The sequence below is a fragment of the Labeo rohita genome, chromosome 3 (assembly GCF_022985175.1).
Source record: "Labeo rohita strain BAU-BD-2019 chromosome 3, IGBB_LRoh.1.0, whole genome shotgun sequence".
Taxonomy (NCBI): domain Eukaryota; kingdom Metazoa; phylum Chordata; class Actinopteri; order Cypriniformes; family Cyprinidae; genus Labeo; species Labeo rohita.
This window is the reverse complement of record NC_066871.1, coordinates 6802538-6822657: the sequence shown is the minus strand read 5'-3', so window position 1 is coordinate 6822657 and position 20120 is coordinate 6802538. Positions and strand designations below refer to the sequence as shown.

Sequence of the window (20120 nt, the reverse complement as noted above, 5' to 3'; positions counted from 1 at the left end):
ACGTGAAGGATCATGTGACACTGAAGACTGGAGTAATGATGCTGAAAATTTAGTTTTGATCACAGGAATAAACTACATTTTACAATACATTACAATAGAAAACGGGTTATTTTAAATAGTAAAAATATTTTTTAAAAAAATTGTTTTTGCTGTACTTTGGATCAAATAAATGCAGATTTGGTGGGCAGAAAAGACTTAAACATTACAAATCTTACAGTTCAAAAACTTTTGACTGGTAGTGCACATAAACAACCTCACAGCTTGAGAAATAACGCACCTTTTCTTACTCTATCACGAAATGTATTCAACATCAAATCTAATTTTTGTTTAATAATCTTCAACATGTTTACAGAGTGACTGTGTATGTCTGGTTTCAGTTGTTCCTAAATTTCCTTGTAACTTTAGAAAAGATTTTAGTACGAAAGTTATGATAAACCATGATTTGTTCATGAAAACGTTTATACTGTACACTTTAGTTCTGTACGATAAATTCATTCGATTTTGTTTATTTTGTTAACCTACACATCCATGACCACTCAAACACTAGTTGATCTGAGAAGCATCAAGCTATTTAACAATGTTTTTGTGAATTGTTTAATGGCTTTTTGAAACTGACAAACAGCATAGTAAATTGTATACAGTAGTCAACATTTGAAGTGGATCAAAAAGTTCATGAACGTTGTTCTAAGACAAGAATGGGTATTGTTTTGGTTTTAGGACAAATGATGAAAGGTTTTTACCCACTTCAAATGTTGACTACTGTAGACACCGATTACCAAACTCCACAAAGCAGTGCCTAGTCAGTAACATCCACCACTATCAAAAGCCTATTTTTTCTGCTATTTCCAGCACAAGCCTGGTCAAAATCCACACCACCTACTATAAGCAATAAATGTGCTAATATAGCCTGCCGATGCTTTACCTTTGGACAACTTGTGACGTTAAAACTGTCAGTTTGTAAGGGTGTACTGGGTTGTAAAACTCTTCACTGCTCCAAGGCTCAGTTCAACATTTCTATTTGTGAAAAGAACGACTGAAGACAACTCACGTTTCTGCCAAACTGTAATAATTACATGAGCGCAACAGGTGTTCTGGTGCTTTACAGACTAGAAATAGCACAGAAAACAGGTTGAACTACTAACAAGAGCGTGAACTTTATGAACCTCCCCTACCAAACTCCCATGGCCGCCAAGGAGTGATAATAACTGCATCGGCGTCTGACCCGGGGCTCCATAAACTTCCTGCCCCAATCACCCAGCGGAACAAAAACTGACCTCTGAACTGGACAGAGATCATTACGTACCACTATGGAATGTGCGTGAGGGAGGAAGCAGCTCTGGTTACCGCGAACATGAGCGCATACACGCACACCAGGAAATCTGGTTCTACAAGCAGACCAAGCCCAACCGTGACACACGAAAAGGGAGGGTGTTCAAAACCGCCGGTGAACAAAATGGCTGCGTCCCTAACGAAAGTAAACAATTAATCATTTATGCTTACTGGGAGTTTCTCAGGACAGAAATTTCGCTCCGGGCTCCCAGCGGAGGTCTAGGTACAGGACCGGGGCAGCAGGTTTATTTGCTTGAAAGCATATGCATGAATAATAAATGAAACTGTACAGAGTCAGTTGCCCAGGCCAAGAGTCCCACCTCCCTCATCCATCTCCCCTCTCCTCTTTCACACTCCCGTCTCGCCAGCACTCCTCCTGGGAGCTGTTCTTTTCTACATCTCATAGCCAGCAAAAAGTAGTAAAACCGTCAAACTTCACAGTTGTGTTTGCACGCTACAAATGGCTCCCGAAGAGGGGGGAACTAATCTGCGCAAACATCAGCGGGGATTCCACGGGCACCTCTCGCCAAACAAAACAGAGGTGTTTTGAACATTTGCTTGCACCGTGTTGTTTGTTCCGGCGCTTTGATCGGTGACCTAAAAGGACTCCGAACGTGGTCTAACAAATGTCTATTGGAGAACGGAGCCAGGAGCGCACTGGCACACGGTAGGCATGTGCGCAATGTGACTGGAGAACTTTTTTCCACTGCAGCAGCTCTCCGAACGCAACTGTTCCACATGCCTCACACGACTCTGGGGTGGGAACATCCAGTTCACATTTGACATACAGTATATAGCCAAAAGTATTGGGACACCCCCTTGTAATGAACAGGTTTGACTACTTTAGTTATTTCCATGAGTATAAATCTAAATGTTGAGGCATATAATGATATTCTAGGGAATTGTGTGCTTCTAATTTTATAGAAACAGTTTGGACAAAAGCCTGTTCTATTCTAACTTGACAATGCATCTAGTATTAGGCAAGATTCAAAAAGAAATGATTGATTCAGCCAGTGTGAAAGAGCTAACAAAGTCCTAGTCCCAGCTGAACACCTCTGGTGTGACTTTAAGCACGTATTGACACTTGTAGTTCGGTTTGTTTGGTTCATTTGGTCCGGCCAAAAAGCAAAACGATTCATTTGTTCCCGGTCCTCTTAGCGTTCCCACTGGCATTTTTGACAGCAAACCTAAAAATACTGTACCTAAAGCATAGTGATACATTCACAACCTGATTGGTCAGGTTGAATGCCACATATTTTATGACAGAACTCACCGAACGCTACAAAACGAAAAGGTGCGTTCGACTTAAAGTGATCGGTCACTTTACCTCCTAGTTTCTCCAGGTTTGCCCTCTGCTCATCTTGTTTTGGATACACTGCTTGTTCCATTAACGGTCGCATCTTGTCATTGCTTCCTGTTTTTGGTTCGTTTAAAAGTACCTGGTCCATGTTGCGTTCATATTTCATTCAAACTGCACCAGAGTTCGTTAGGAAGCAGACCTAGACCTATCTTTTAACAGTCTCTGTCCTCTTGTTTGGTGCGCACCAGGGTTCGGATGGCAGTGTTCACACTAGAGTTCGTTTTAATCGAACCAAACACGACAAGTGCGAACATAGCCTAAATGCAGACCTTGAGCCAAAAACTCACCGCCAAACACCAATGACTTGTACATACGCTACATGGAGAAAAGTATTGGGACACCCCCTTCTTTAGAACAGAAAAAGGCACTTCCAAAATGTAATAAATAATAATTCATGGATTTAAAAATTGTATTTCCATCTCTGATGCAAAAGTCTGGGTAGCGTCTAGAATGACTGTGCACATATGAACAAGTCATTGGTGTTTGGTGTTGATTTTTTGTCTCAAGGTCTGCATTTAAAGTCATACCAGAGGTGTTCAGCTGGGATTAGGCCTTTATGCAGTGTGGAGGTGCTTCCACACCGACTGAATCAATCATTTCTTTTTTAACCTTGCCTTATACACAGATGCATTGTCATGTTAGAATAGAAAATGTACTGTCCAAACTGTTGCTATAAAATTCAAAGCACACAATTCCCTAGAATATCATTGTATGCTTCAACATTAAGATTACTAAAGTAGTCAAACCTGTTCATTAGTAGGGGTGTCCCAATACGTTTGGCAATATAGCGTACATTCACAAGCCTTGAGGCCATTTGTTATGCTAAGAGGTTTAGCAGATGAAAATTCAGATGGTACACGGGAGCATTTCAGTCTGTCATTCACTAAAACTCGTGCATTCAATTTGCCTGAATTGCTTTTCTAGGTACACCTGAAGGACTTTGTCTGGTTAAACATGTGAAGGACAGCAGGAAGTCTATTCTAAGAGAGTAAATAAACAAGGACAAACTTTTTAAGAGTAAAGAGGCCTATTATAAATGCAGAATCCACTAAAAACTGATATTTTCAGCCACAGGAAACTTCTTTCAGTGCTCAATAAGGTTTAAAAGCAAGGTCATATCATTTAGATTTGCGTATTTACAGCAAGTCTGAGATCACCATTCAGTAAAAGTTGCAAAATCATAGCCGGCTGAACCCTCTCCTTCTGCCACAACAAATACACCACCCCCTTCTTCCTCTGAAAAAACCCACACCCTCCCCCTGCTTACTCACACACCCCCTCTCTCCCACCGGGAGGCTGCCTATTCGGGGCTTTTAGCCTTCTTACCAACAATGCCACCTTTTAAAACACTATTTTGAGGGAGAACTCTCAGTGAAGAAGAAATATTGCTAACCTAAAGTGAAAATGTAAAATAATTTAGTAAATCAACCCAAAAAGCTCTCAGACTAAGTCTGAAAATGTACTAAGTTCAATCAAGCTCAAGCTAACAGGCTACTACACAAGCAGACGGCACCGGCGATTAGTTGTATAACGTCCTGAAAAGCAACTTCACAGAAACTTATCACTTTTACCTCTTAACAGGGACGGAGCAGTGTGCGATTTTTTCCAAAAGGGCATCCAGTGTCTGAAAATCCAGCAAATCATTGGACTTGGAATGCATTTTGTAATCCATTTATGAGTTCCTCTCGGCACAAAAGCAAAACAGAAAGGGAACTAAAAGGCAAGAAAAGTTCGTCACTCGTTCCCAAAACACGGCGACTTCTCGCTCTCAAATCTCCAGTTCTGACGTATGTGTCCTAAAATCCACTGCGCCAAATACATGTTAATCCATAGTTAGTCCACCATAGTCCTGAGAGAAGGGTTTCGCGGTTCCTGAGAAGCCTCTAATCGGAGTCTCGCTCGCGAGTGAGAGAGAGGCGCAGAGGCCTGGGGCCGGCTGGATCTGTTAGCTCTGTGCACCGGTCGGCTCTCTACCCCCTCCCCCCGTCGGCAGCACAACGGCCCAGTTGCCACAGGCACTTCGCCCCATTGTGTGTCCACCCCGAGGCCTCGCTCGCGCAAACCGCTTCTAGAGAAGCGGGGGAGAGGACGGACGAGCGAAGACGGCTCGGTGAAAACCCAGAACGCGCACTTTCTTTCTCTCGCTCGTTCGCCGAGAGCAGCGTGCTCTTACTCAACAGTGAAAATGGCTCTGGCGCTTCCTCATTGAGAAGAGGCTCTACCCACACACCCCTCCCTCGCCTCTCCGGCGCTTGCTCGTTTCTCTAACCCCTCCCTTCTCTTTCCCCATCAATAGCTTGAGCACTCTCCACCCTCCCTCTCTCTCTCTCTTCCTGCCTGGCTCTTTCTCTCTTCTCAGCATACACGCATACACACACCTCCATCTCCCCACCCCCTTCCTCCCTCCGTTTTGCCTTCCCCCACTCATTCTTTTCAGAGCGATCTCCTGCGTGCCTCCCCCACTACACCGAGGGCCGCCTTATCTGCTGCCTCTCCACACGCCGCACACATTCACACATGTCTAGACTGCACTGGCACACACACACACACACACACACACAAAAAAAAAAGCAAGCCACAGTGGGGCTGCCCAACCAGAGCGCAGGAACTGCCCTCCGTGCCAAACTACACGGACGCTCGAGACGCTGTTTGGACGGGGAGGGATGGAAACAGTGAGCGAGTGGACTCACGGGAGGGTGAATTAGAGGACAACACAGAAATACACCTCCATGAAAAACATGAAAGATTGACACAAATACTCCTCGGACACTGCTTAGCTAACCTCTTGATAGTGTTATCTGTGGGAAGGATTTTTCCATGCGTTCTCCAACAAACTTTGATACACCATTTAAGCATTTTGTTTTGCATCGGGGTTCTTCGTGTTGAGTCTAAAGCAGAGCGGTTTCAGCCCGCCATGGCTTTATTAAAGGGTTAGTTCACCCAAAATGCAAACTGTGTCATCGCTCATCCTCATGCCTTTCCAAACATGTCTAAATGATGACTTCTTCCATGAAGCACGGAAAAGCAACCATAAAAGTAGTCCACATGACTCTTGTGTTATATTACAAGTCGCCTATGGCTAAACAGAAGATTTGTGTGACTAAAGACAAGCCATTACTCACTAAAAATCTTTCTTCCACAGCTCTCATTTGCACTCGTTCGCATATTCAAAAGAGAGACACATGAGAACCAATGGCGGCTGATCTCACTGAAGTCTAGAAGCGTGAAAGATATTTGAGAAAGAGTTCTGACTTCATTTTCAACATGTTTAATCACACAAACCTATTTGTTAACTTTAGTTAACTACATCAACTAACAATTGTACAAGAGAATCGGGGCGATTTTGGGCCAAAATCTCTTCTCCTGACTATTCCAGGTAAATTAACTTGACAGTTCTACAGATTCTTATCTGATATTCCTGTGATGTGGGTTGCGTTAAGGATGACTGAATTTGCTCTAAAGAGCATCGGGGCCCCACCGAACTCCAGTTGTAAATATCTAACATGTTAAATATTTACAATCAGAAATCATGCTGTGAACCCCGAAAACAAATGTATGCACTCTGTATACAGTCAAGTGAAAAAAAACCATTCCAATTCGAAATTGACCTGACGGATGACGGAAGCATTAGTCATCTTCAGCTCATGCTGCAACATGCAAGCACACATTCACAAGACTTCATCCAAACCACAAAGATACAAATCGGTTGAGATGTTAAACGAATCATGATACAATTTGGAGTGGAAGTTTATATCAATGCATCACTGAGGGGAATTGAATATCATAAAAATTTAGACAGTATTTTCTTTTCATCTTGCCTCCGTATAGACCAATGTCAGTGTATGGAAACAGTCATGACTTTTTTGTGGGCGGAGCCTATCTAGTGGCAGGAAATGACAGTTTTCAAGTAGCAGTCTACGGAAACCATGGAATAAAAGATCTTTAAAAAAAAAAAAAAAAAAAAAAAAAGAAAGTATATTTGAGTTTATATTTCAAAATTGTGGCTTTATTCTTGCAATTCCAAGATTCCGAATTCATATCCACACTACTGACTTTTTAATGAGTTAAATTGAGTTTATAAGTCCAAACTAAAAGATATAAACTTTTATTTGAGAGAAAAGTAGTCAGAATTGTGAGATAAAATAGGTAAATATTATGTTATAGGATTAAATAGTAATTCAGGCTATAGCTGTTGGGCTAATATAACATGTTCCTGTATAAACTGCATATGTAAACATTATGTAGACCTATTGTTTAAATCAAATTTATGCTTTAAAAGTAGAGTAATCATAGCAGGTTTCATCAATAGTCTGTCTGTTTAAACGTTTGTGTTTAGCTTTAAATGGCGTCTTTGACAACATTCCATAAAAACGATATGCAATGATTTTAACATCCAAAGACGCAATTCATTTTTTTCTCTTATTCCATGGATTTTACCTTTTGCTCTTCACTTGTTACCAGTGTTTTTCTGCCACCACAATGTACGCCCAGCTGCAGTGGATGTAACTGTGATGTCTACTCCGAAGTGGTCTATAATGCATAATAAAATAGTGTTCATAAGCAGCTGCTTTGTTAACAGCTGTAACTGAGGAAACGCCGTATTGCTGCTGTTCCATAAGCGCCACCTACTGGCGGAGAATGAATTTGTGGTTTCATTCAGTTTGTCTGCTGTTTTTGTTGCGTGCAGATGTGTTTTATGTAGTATAGTTTCACAAAATTAAAAAGTCAGACCATTATGTTTTAGCTTCACATTTCAAAATTATACAGTCTAATTTAGATTAAAAACTGCTCATGCTGCACGTATATAGAATCTCTGTTTGAATTGTGATTAAAACACAGTGGTTGTCTGTAATTTTAAACGGAAAGGGTATAGACAAAACCTAAGTTGGTTTAAAAGACATTTTTGTTTGGGGTTGGTTTTAAAATTTCAGTTTAGTTTTATTTGATATTTCAGTTTTACAAAGAAATATGCAGCATTTTGTTCAAGCAATAATAAAAGGAACCATTTTCATTTATAATATGTCTTATGTCTCATTTTGTTTAAAAAAAAAAAAAATAAATTTGTATCATGAAAATCAATATCATGAATCACATTGCATCGTGGGATGAGAGAATCGCTATCCACCTTTTTCTGAAGTCTCGCCTGACTGGAGCAGTGCTTTACATTTCTGGTCTCTGGTGTTTCTAGTCAAATGAACATTTTCCTGTTTTATATTTAGTTATATTGAAAAAGCTTTAATTTAATCTATCTTTTTTTACCCCATTTTAATATGGATTTCTATGGAGACCGGAACACGACAGCATCCAAACGGAAGTTAGAATCCTTCATGGTGCCGCTCGTTGGTTACTCATGTAAAACATGAATAGGAACAAAAATTTTAAATCTATGATTTTATTTATTTATTTTTTATTGTTATGTTTGTGGTCTCTAATTTTGCTAATCTGATGACATTTAAAAAAAATAAAAATAAAATAAAATTGAGTGTGGGCCAGCATTAAGCAACATTAACAGATTAATAAAACATAGTTAATTGACAGTTTATTTTAGATAATGCATTAACAAATAATGTTAACAAATGAGACCTTATTGCAAAGTATTACCCTACTGTATAAGTCCTAAAGACATGGAATATATCTATACATGACTACCATATGGTGGGATTTTGACAGTCACTGGTAGGCTTACAACATATGGAAAATTGGGAGTTTGGAACGACGTAATGAGTAAATGGCGACAATTTTTATTTATGGGTGAACCATCCCTTTAAGCACAGAATTACACATCAATGTTTGTGTGACAGAGTAGGATGACCTCTCATTCCCCTAAAGACCTGCTGTCTACATCGACTGTCTCCTCCCCCGATGGCATCAGCCCACCATCTGTCCACACACACACCTCATCATCATCATCATGACTCAGGCTAATTTCCTCCCATCTTCCTGCCTTCCCTGCCACTTTTACATCACTCTCTTTTACTTTCGGTTTAGGACCACCCAGTTACACAGTGGTCACAAACGCAGACAGCCAATATACAATGGAAGGGAAAACATTGGAAGGGAAAGAGAAGAACAGAAGAGCAATGGTTTGTGAGCTACTGTAACTGGCAGAAGGGCATGAAGTGGGGAAAAAAAAAAAAAAAAAAAAAAAAACACTGAACTGAGATTCAGCGGTTGAGTCATTTACATCTAGGGTTTACAGATTAAGAGTTAAATCTCAATATTTATCTTTTGATAAATGTACACTTAAATATTTACGTATTTGCTCTGGAATTTAAAAGACAATTTCTGTCCATCAAAGGAACTAATATTTCAAACCTGACACCCAAGATGAAAAATGTTTAAAGTAAAATCAATACATAAAATTCAATGCTTTTTTAATAAAGGAAAATAATGTATTTTTATTTGTATGCCCCTAATATAAGAATACACAACTTGCTCATTATGTATTCTTACATTGAGGCATATTTGCATTCATATATTGAAAAATGAAAATGATGAAGATAAACATTGAAAATCTTTAAATTAACCTCATATTTTTCATATTTCATTATTTACCTTCATATTTTATTTAATATTTACCTTCATATTTCAATGTTTAAAATGCCTTGCAGGGACTTTAGAACTTATGCATCAAAATTACACTCCAACATATTAAAAAAAAAATTGGTTGCCTAGGACCTCAATAACAGGCTGCACGTCCATCCCTCAAAGCCTCGTTTTCATTGGCGTTAAAATTAAATACGGTGTCTCCTCTAAGGCCCATGTAGATTTGATTCTGTCTCATTAAAGGACACTTGTAAACAATCATTCCAACCCAAAAGGGAGAGGGATTTACATTAGAAGCTAACGAGCAATTATCACGTATTGAGTGCCAGTGAGAATAAAAGCGGGGCGTCGTGCTGGGCCATGTGAGAGTGACAGTTCTCTATAGAGATGAGGTCACAACAGCAGATACAATGTCGATGAACAGATGTGATGGGGGGGGAATCCGGTGTAAGCTCATCCACCTCTTTATAAACCCAAACCTTCACTGTTCAGACACAGAGACAAAACACTGTTACCTCTGTCTTTTGTGCCATTTGCTACTTTTATTTGTCGGTGAAGAACACAGCTCAATATTATACTTTGCAATTAACCACTGTGCCACAGTTCCGACTACCTCAAGTCTTTAAGCGCTAATTACCGGTGCTTGCTAAAGCAAACATCATTACTCATACTTACGGTTAAGGGGTTCAAATTTGAATCCCTGCGTATTAAAACTGGCACATAACCTGTGCTCTTTATACAACAGACAGGAAGAGCATTTCAAATTGCATGCATTGAGGGAAGGTGTGTGATATTAAAGAGCCCTTAACTCACAATTTTCACCTGTGTAACAACACTATTCACTGTCATGCATTTTTTCATTTAATCAGAAGTACAGCAATATTAAGAAATGCCATCACATTTAATAACTGTTTATTTGAATATATTTTAAAATCTATTTTCTTCCTGTGATGCAAAGTTTCATTTCAGCATCATTACTCCAGTCTTCAGTGCCACATGATCCTTCAGAAATCATTCTAATATTATGGTTTTATTTTTCCTAAATTCTGTATAATTGTTTTCCCCCAAATTCAATTTTTTCCCATTTTAATTTTTGTGGATTCGTTTTTTTCCCACTTTAATTTTTTCTAGACTCTGTTAAAAAAATTAATTGAAATCACAAAAATTACACAGTTGAGTAGCAATTTATAAAAGTTTAACCAAAATCACATTTTAAGGCCGTATGAAACAAATTTTTCCATAAAATCAGTTTTTTTTTTTTAGCAATTAATTTTTTTTTTTTTTTTTTAAATGTTGTAGACTCCATTTTAATTGTTATATTTAAAATTCATCAAAAAGCAGCCAGTATACAGTCTCAAATTCAGTTTTATTTTTTACCAAATTTAGTTTTTTTTCCGCTTTATTTGCCCTGGATTCCTTTTTTTCCTGTTTTAAAATTTCTAGACTCTAGAATGTTAAATAAAAATTAAATCACAGAACGTACACAATTTAACAGCAATTTATTAAAAGTTTAAGAAAAATTACATTTTTTACAGCCCTATGAAAAACAGTTACTCGTTTTTTTTTTTTTTGTTGTTGTTGTTTTAACAAATCTTGTGTTTTCCATTAATTTTCTTGATTCCATTTTAATGGTTTTAAGAAACTGTAATAATCAAAAGCATCTCTAAATTGTTTTTTATTATTTATTTATTTAAGAAATACTGTGTTGTGTATTTACATTTTTCTGGTAAATAAATTCTGATAAATAATTCCACCATTAAATATTCCTTAAATTATGCTGCACTAATAATTTTATTAGCAGTAGTAGTAGTAGTAGTAGTAGTAGTAGTAGTAATGTCACTACTTAAAGTAATATATTTCTGTCACAGTTTCTTCAAGTTCAGACCAAACTTTTACTTTGTCGTCTCTGTTTGTTTGTATAGTTTTTCCTCAAAAGAAACTGTAAAATGCTCACAAAGTACTCTGAGAACAGTTCTGTAGATGTTGTTTATTTATTTCCTCAGTTCCTCTGACCTACTTTTGATTTATTCATCCAAAATTCCATGACATTCCATGTTATACAGTAAATTCAATTTTTTTAACCATTGCATTCTGCGATTCTGTCTGTTTTCCCACATTGCTGCTCAAGAAACATTTCTTATCAGTGTTAAATACAATTTCGTGGAAATTATAAATATAAAACTCAGTTTTCAAGATATTTCACTATATTGAGGACGTTCGGCCCTTACAAGCAAACCAAAACTTGTACACATAGTGCTTCCTCTCTGCCAGAGGGGACAGGAACCCTAACCTTTGACCTCAACCCCTCACATTCCAGGTAAACCTCTATCCAGCCCTGACCATCTGCACTCACTTTTACTGCCCCATCACAAGACTCCACCACTCCTTTAAGTGTGTGGGGGTGTGTGTATGTGAGATCTGTGTTTTCTGTGTCTTCAGGCTGTGTATATTGCTGGGGGGAGGAAGAGACATCCTCCAATTTCACATTCTATCAGGAAGCCCTCTGCCGCACTAGCCCGCCAGAGCCCGGCCAAACAGCGGCAACCCCTCCACCCGAAGAGCACGTGCCTTCCCCAACACAGCCCGAGACAATACAGCAGCTGCCCGAGTGACAAAGCACAACTCTGAGAGGCTGGGACGACCCTCATCAGCATTTGGTGGCTGATTCTATGTGTGTGTGTGTTTGTGTTCCTGCATTCAAACATAGATGGGTTTGGGGGAGAAGGAAGAGAATGAGGGGGATGGGAGGAATGGATGAGGAGGCGGCGGCGAGCGCCTTCAGACTTCTGAGCCCATTAATCATCTGAACGTTTGAGAAGCCCGAGCCAACAGGGACCTGGCTGGAGAGAACAGGGACAAGTAATCTTCTCTGCGTGTGTGTATGTGCGTCTGCATCGGGGAAGAGTACAAAGGCTAGAGCAGGTGAGAGTAAGCCATGAAGAAAAGAGGGAAGTACAGGATAGACAAAAAAAACAGAACAATGAAAGGCTTTCATGTGACCCACTGAGTGAAATGAAGAGGACACACACAAAAAGAGCTCTCCTCTCTCCCCATCTGCTACTAACGTAAGCCTCCTGTGGCACACGGGACAGAACCCCTCCCATCTGTCGTTTGGGGCGACGTGCCCCGCGATGACACAGTAGCCATACGCTGGCACACACGAACGCCAACAGACACCTTGACCCCTCTCTGTCTCCTGTCATACAGCCGCTGCGCTGCACGCACTCGACGTAACTCGAACACGCTCACAGCAGTAGACGTGTCCTCTGGAGGATACAGATCATCTTTAAAAGGGCACAAGCAGAAACAAGTCAACTATTTTTGACGCAGATACAAACAAACACTGCCCTCAAGCACAGCCGAAAATGCGTGCGGTGCCTGGTGCACCTTCAGTATGGCAGACTTAAGAATTCAGAATTGAATTGTCCCTCGTACATTTACGAACAAGAGAAACCAAAACGCTCAATATGAAACTCACGCCTTATTGGTAAGAGCCAATTCTCTTTGTCTGTTTACTCAAAAGCACTTACGTACATTAGCAGCATAAAAAAAAAGAGACTGTTTTAGCATGATTTGAGCTTAAAGGAGAAGTCCGCAAAAAAAGCATGACTATTTTGTACTGTAACTGCGCTGTTTTTATTTGCCACACATACTTAAAGTACACTTTAGTTAACTGAGGACACATTAAGCAAACAGATTAAAACCTCCAAAACAAGAAGGGGATCAAAGGATTTTAGCAATGAAGAAAACTGAAGAAATGCCGTGCATGAAACAAACACTGCAAACATACCACTGATCCACATATACACTAAAATCCTGTTTACACAGTGCTCGTCCACATTGGCATTTTCACTGCATTTCAGAAATGATCTCCGTTCGCACTACACAAGCAAAAACGCATGTCACATGACCATTCATAATGAGCATGATGTTATTGTTTACACGATCACCAAGGATATGCAGAGCGAGTGTGGGCATCCATACCATTTACAACTCTCCGTTTTGGTCCATTTACACAGAAACACAACAAAACTAAAAAAAAAAAAAAGGGGTCTGCAGTAGTGCAAGAACAGGCTTAACCATAGCAAAAGTTATGCGTTTTAAAACAAAAACGCACTAGTTTAAACGTAGCCTATGAAACTGATGAACAATTTTATTGGCAAATGATCTTTTTCACTATCCTAAATGAAAAAAAGTCTGAGGTTTTGAAGTTTGAGGTTTAAGTGTCGGTCCTCTCACGCTGTAGCTTTTTAGTTCATCTAGTTTTTCCCCACTATTAGTCTACTATTGGCAAGTTGCTGAGGGAGATTTTAGACTTTAACTATTTTGCACCCCTTTAAACTGTCACAGAGCTTTTTCCAAATCTGGTCACACACCAACCTGCAAATTTACTGTCAATTATAAATAGACTTTTACTTCTAAAAGAACCTCTGTCACTGCGAGAAATTCATCAAAAAAAAAAAAAAAAAAAAAAAAATCCACACTAAAACGCAAAAAACAAACATTAAGATCAGACTGAAAAGATCAAGGACAGTGTTAAAAATAAACTTCTGCAACTCATTTCTAAAGCTAAGAATAAAGAAAGATGCGCAGTGGGCCGTGAGCGACAAGGCCGGAAACACCTGAGGGTTTTTGAAAAGTTCCCTGATATTAAATAGTTGGCTATTCTGCACAGAAATCTATTGTTCTATATAAAATACAGCAATGATGTCAGAATTACCTGTAATTTGGTACCACGTAATTTACCCATACCAGTTTTTCTACAGTATTAGTAGCAGGCTAGTGGCCTACTACACTGACCAAAATTATAAACGCAACACTTTTTGTTTTTGTCCCCATTTTTCATGAGCTGAACTCAAAGATCTAAGACTTTTTTTTTTATGTACACAAAAGGCCTATTTCTCTCAAATATTGTTCACAAATCTGTCTAAATCTGTGTTACTGAGCACTACTTCTTTGCAGAGATAATCCATCCACCTCACAGGTGTGGCATATCAAGATGCTAATTAGACAGCATGATTATTGCACAGGTGTGCCTTAGGCTGGCCACATTAAAAGGCCACTCTAAAATGTGCAGTTTTATCACACAGCACAATGCCACAGATGTCGCAAGTTTTGAGGGAGTGTACAATTGGCATGCTGACTGTAGGAATGTCCACCAGAGCTGTTGCCCGTGAATTGAATGTTCATTTATCTACCATAAGCGTTTAAGAGAGTTTGGAAGTACATCCAACTGGCCTTACAACCGCAGACCACGTGTAACCACACCAGCCCAGGACATCCACCTCCGGCATCTCCACCTCCAAGATTGTCTGAGACCAGCCAGTGGCTGCAACAATCGGTTTGCATAACCAAAGAAATTCTGCACAAATGGTCAGAAACAGTCTCAGGGAAGCTCATCTGCATGCTCATAGTCCTGCATTACTCACCAGACATGTCACCCAGTGAGTATGTTTGGGATGCTCTGGATCGGCGTACACGACAGCGTGTTCCAGTTCCTGCCAAGATCCAGCAACTTCGCACAGCCATTGAAGAGGGGTGGATGAACATTTCACAGGCCACAATCAACAACCTGATCAACTCTATGCAAAAGTGCGTGAGGCAAATGGTGGTCACACCAGATACTGACTGGTTTTCGGAAATAGGCCTTTTGTGTACATAGAAAAAGTCTTAGATCTTTGAGTTCAGCTCATGAAAAATGGGGGAAAAAACAAAAGTGTTGCATTTATAATTTTGGTCAGTGTACATTCATTACTGCATTCCCACTATCAGATTGTTTTTCTTTGTGTTGGCCAGGCTTGTAGTCTATCAGCTATAGACAAGCCATAATCACTTTCTGCATTCGCCACATGTTTTAGTCACCAGTATGTAAACAGTAGTTTAAGTGACAGTCACAAACAAATGAGAACTTTAGGCTGTGATAACAGCCAAAGAAATTCATGCACAACAACAAACAATAAACAAATACATTTAAGTAGTTATTACTTTAATAAATACTGTTTTGTTTTTTATTACTGTTTGTGCATTTTTACATTACAGCAATTGTTTTAATATATTTAACTAATTAATAAGCCTCATTAGCATTTTTTGTGGTATAATGACAAACATGGGAAACATTAACATTTTGAAAATTTTACATGCGATAACAGCCAAATAAATGCATGCACAAAAATAATAAAGCTACTTTAATAATTAATGTTTTATCATCATTACGTGCACATTTTTCATGTTACATAACTGTCATTGTTTTAACATATTTAACTTATTACAATATATTCAAGCCTCATTAGCATCCTCATTTTTGTTGTGGTCTCTAATTTAGTAAACAAAATTAACATTGTAAAGATCTTTAGGTTTGATGTGATGACAGCCAAATAAATGCATAACAACAAAAAAATTAATAATAATGTTTTTTAAATTAATAAACATTGTAAATTTAAAAAAAAGCACATTAATGCAATTGTCTTAATATTTAAGTTAATAAATTAATAAATAAAAAATGAGCCTTCATTAGCATATTAGTTTTTGTTGTGGTTAAGTGACAACTTTGGGAAAAACACACATTTGGGAAAATCAACACATTTTGAAGTACCTAATATTTTTGCTGTGAAATGTTCAGATGACAAGGACATGATCTGACAAACCCAACCCATTCTGCCACTTTTCATTGAAGCTATTAGCCTATTTGGCAGACATTATTTAGGCATTAAGCTTTTATTACCCCTCAGGAATTATGACAGGTCTGAATGGAAGGCGCTGTCAGGGAATTGACTCACATTTTTGTCTCTCGTGTGAAGAGTCTCTTATCTGAGCGCACACATCTTCTCCAGGAGCACTCAGCAGAAGAGCTGCTTTCACGCCGTCCAGAGAGAAGTCACCAGCTCAAATGCAGGCTACGCCAATCACGCTACTGTAGACAGACGGAGAGAGACACACACATGAGTGACTTGTTTGAAGTCTCTTCAATCATTTAAACTGCACATGATTTAATTGACTGTAGCTTGATGTCTTTTATAAATAAAATTCCGTCAATTACTTTGTCCCTGTTTGCATTTAGCATTTTTGTTCTAATTTAATAAGAAATATAAAATAAAGTGAAATATTTTGGTCATATTACCCACCCCCACTACGGCTTTAATAGTCTATCATTCTTTTACGTTCGGTTTTATTTCAGGGCAATATTTTTAAAAATAGTTTTGCTGTACTGTTCAGTAACTTGCAAAATAATCTTAAAAACCAACATGACAAAGAATCATGAAGTGGATTAAATGACCACAACTTTAATTTTAGCTCTGTATTATTAGGCTGGTTTTGGGTTGGCCTAACCCCATGCACTTCTTACGGGATGTTCTCACACCATGTTCTTGCATTCAAATAACTGTCAGAAGTAATTTTTAAACCTGGACTATTTTACACTTGACACATCTTTTAAATACAACCCTTATGGGTTTTTATTAGAAAGCGTCGCACACCATATCTCTCAAACTATCATCGCTACAAGCTGTAATAAATCATGGAAACTAATCAAACTTTATACTAAGACAACTGCAAACACACAAACAGGATTGCCATAACAGAACAATCAGTGTGGACACGTTCAATTAAACCATAAAGTCAAATAAAAAAAAAAAAAAAACTTACCGTATATAACACGCATTTAATTACAGCATTCTATTCATAAAAGCAAAAAGTCTGTCTTTTTTAATCTTTAATCAAAACGCAATTAACATTGCAAATAAAGTTACAAGAACCAAGCTGTACGTTTATCAACCCAGGGCTACTGCAGTTAACTGAAGCCATTAAATAAATGCTAACTGAAATAAAGTATAAAAACCTTGTTTTTCCTTATTTTCCATTATTTTCATTTAGTTTAACTTTAAGTACTAACAAACATTACTGAAACTGAATGAAACCTATTAACCTATAAACTAATAAATAAAAAAAAATGATAAAAACATGTATGCAATAAAATTACTAAAACAATGAAAATGAAAAACGGAACACACATACTTTTAAAAAAATAATCCGAAATATTAAAAAAACAAAAAAGTATCTCTGTGATCCTAACATAACAGTTACAACCAGTACTTCCCATTAGGCCTGTCACAATAATCAATATATCGACTTATCGCACAATATATGGGTCATTCTATAATTAGTAATCTATAATATAACTATAATCTATAATATAACTTCTAATGTTTCATCCACGTGCTTTTAGAGGAAATATCATCATACTGTGCAAATTATGCATAGAATGGGACAAACCATGCCTTTTTGAGGGGAGTTTTCTAGTGGGTACCTTAGTTGAAAATGGACACAAATAACAAGTTACATCACAATAAAGACTTATTTTTGAAGCGCACACCCAAATGTCTTGATAACCTAATCTAACTGAAGGCAAAACTATGAAATCAATTTATATTTGAGGTAATTTAAATGCTTAAATGCAAAGTAGAATGAGCAACTTTACAAAATCGTGCAGCTGAATACTAGGGTTGTATGTGATATGAACATTTTTGAACAAAAGATATGTCTTTTTCAACATATAGTAGTGTGATCGGAAAAAATAATAAATAATTGTGTACTAGAAAATTAAGCATCAGGGCATTATATTGATAATAATATATTAAAAATATACCTCACTGACATTAGATGTACCCACAATTATAGAATGACCCATATGTACATGACCTCAATTTTTGGTGACGCAACATATCGGCCATTATATTTACATAAAAATTAATGCCACCATGTTTTTTGCACTCCACTTGCACCTGTGACTTTTGCAGCTTCTTGTACATATTGCAGTGTTTCCCCTAGGTTCACAGCTTTGGGGGGTGGGGGATTATTCATCTGATAATCAAAAGAAAAGTCATCTGGTGGTAATATTTATTTTTATCATTTAATTGTTTTATTTAAATTGGCCAGAAATAGAAATATATAAAGTATATTTTACTATACAAGAGTAATATATTTCTGTTACACGTTAAACCATACTTTTATTTTGACAGGTTGCTGTTAAGTTTCTGTGTGTATGCAGTATAATATGATGCTAGTTTTTTTTAAATGAAACAGTAAAATTCACATGAAATGACTCTCACAGCAGCTCTGGAAATGAAGTTCATGTGTTCATGTCGTCATATAATGAGACGCAGATCACTGCGAGCCTCACGTGTGCTTCAGTATTTGTGTAGTAAACAAAACAATGTTCCCGCCATTCATACATACAGAGCCTAAACCATATTAATATCCACAAACACTAGTCCATATCACGATTCAAACTGAGTGACAGACCCAATTTTGATTTATTCATCCAAAAATGTACAAATTCTGTGGCATTCTGCGCTATAGTGTAAATTTCATGTTTATGAACAGAGTCTGCGAAAACCATTCATAAAAACGGAATTTAGGAGAAATTGTAGACGCGCATCCATGTAGAGACTAAAATGAAATGTCGTTGTGTAAATAAGATAAATAACATAAGACCATTTAGTTTGTTTAATGAAAGAACAAGGTATAGACCTGTTCTATAGGAAAGGTAACTTTAAAATGACTCTGGTGCTATATAGAAAATAAAATTAAATAAAATAAACTTGACCTTCAAAGGGGGGCAGGGCACCCCCTTAATATAATGGCAGGGGAAACACTGATGAATGACAGACAGCAAGAATATTAGACTGCTGTCACTTTAAGAGCTGCCCAGATCCAATATACTGTTACATGAGTTTTCTTTTCACACCGAAATGACTGTTTACTAGGGATGGGCGATATGGGCTTAAAAATTTACCACGATAATTTCTGGTATTTATTGGGATAATGATATCAATGACGATAATTCATGGAAATCTCTTTCTTTAGAGAAAAGTATTATCTTTACTATTTTTACCCAAAATAGGGTGTTGTAGGCATTACGAGTACACAAGTAATGTAAGGACTGTTTAATTCACTGGAATGTTAATCAAACTATTTGTACTTTCTGTACTGGAAGCTCCTAACATTAAGACGAATTCCTCGTGTGTGAAACACACTTGGCAATAAAGCTCTTTCACATTCGGAAGCCGGAGGGCGCCCTTGCGCTGAAACTCCACATATGATTTATAGTAGAAGTAGTAGTACTGACAACACTTCAGGAATCTCTAATCCAGTTATCGCTGCAGCTGAATAAAACGCAGATAGAGGAATTTTAACTGAGGAAACTTGAAGACAATAAACAGACGAACCATATATTGTAGCAATCGTATGTGTTCTTCAAGCAATTTTAGGTATTTTTATAAGGATAAAGTATATTTATAATGCAATGCTAATCGACATAGCCTTTATAATACTATAAAACTATACTATGATTTCTGCCTCATTCTGTGATACGAAGCCACGTCTGATCGCAAAAGGTTATTTCAAACACTTCACTATGTTATTAAGTTAATTTGGAGAAAAAGCATGTCAATAAATGATATCTTTGTCGGACAATAGGTTTGTAAACAGACTCAAATCTGCATTGCACACTTGCTACTAGTAACAGTTAATGTTATTTAAGGCTCTGACCGATTTTTGTCACACTGCACAGTTTTGACCAAACCAGTTTCAGATTGCAGCTCCCCATTTAGCGATATACTAGTTTTACGTCCGCCTTCAGCATGTCACTCCGTACTGTCACACACAGAAATATGTTAGCAACTAGACTTTATCGTTATTATAAAATAATTCAATATTCACGTGCACGCACCTCTTAGACAGCACACACATATAAAGAAACGAGTTCTCTTTCAATGCTGATTACGTCACTTGTTTTCAAACTGCAATACTTAAAAATGCTTGCAAACGATGCGTTTTCTTGACCACGTAGCATAGCAACGTCACATGTGAGTGTAACCACGATACAGAC

General features: G+C 37.8%; 1 protein-coding gene across 5 annotated transcripts in view; it reads right to left on the bottom strand.

Annotated features, from left to right (window-relative positions):
• The window catches only part of brd4 (bromodomain containing 4), a 59728-nt gene that overhangs the window by 33892 nt on the left and 5716 nt on the right, over window positions 1-20120 (bottom strand). For 3 of the 5 annotated variants that reach the window (XM_051106310.1, XM_051106312.1, XM_051106311.1), the window contains exon 1: window positions 4261-4884. In XM_051106310.1, the coding sequence (XP_050962267.1) occupies window positions 4261-4361 (101 nt within the window). In that variant the 5' untranslated portion in view covers window positions 4362-4884. Of the gene's footprint in view, window positions 1-4260; window positions 4886-16011; window positions 16146-20120 lie in introns of those variants that run through there. The other 2 variants (XR_007827462.1, XM_051106314.1) reach the window with 2 other exon arrangements.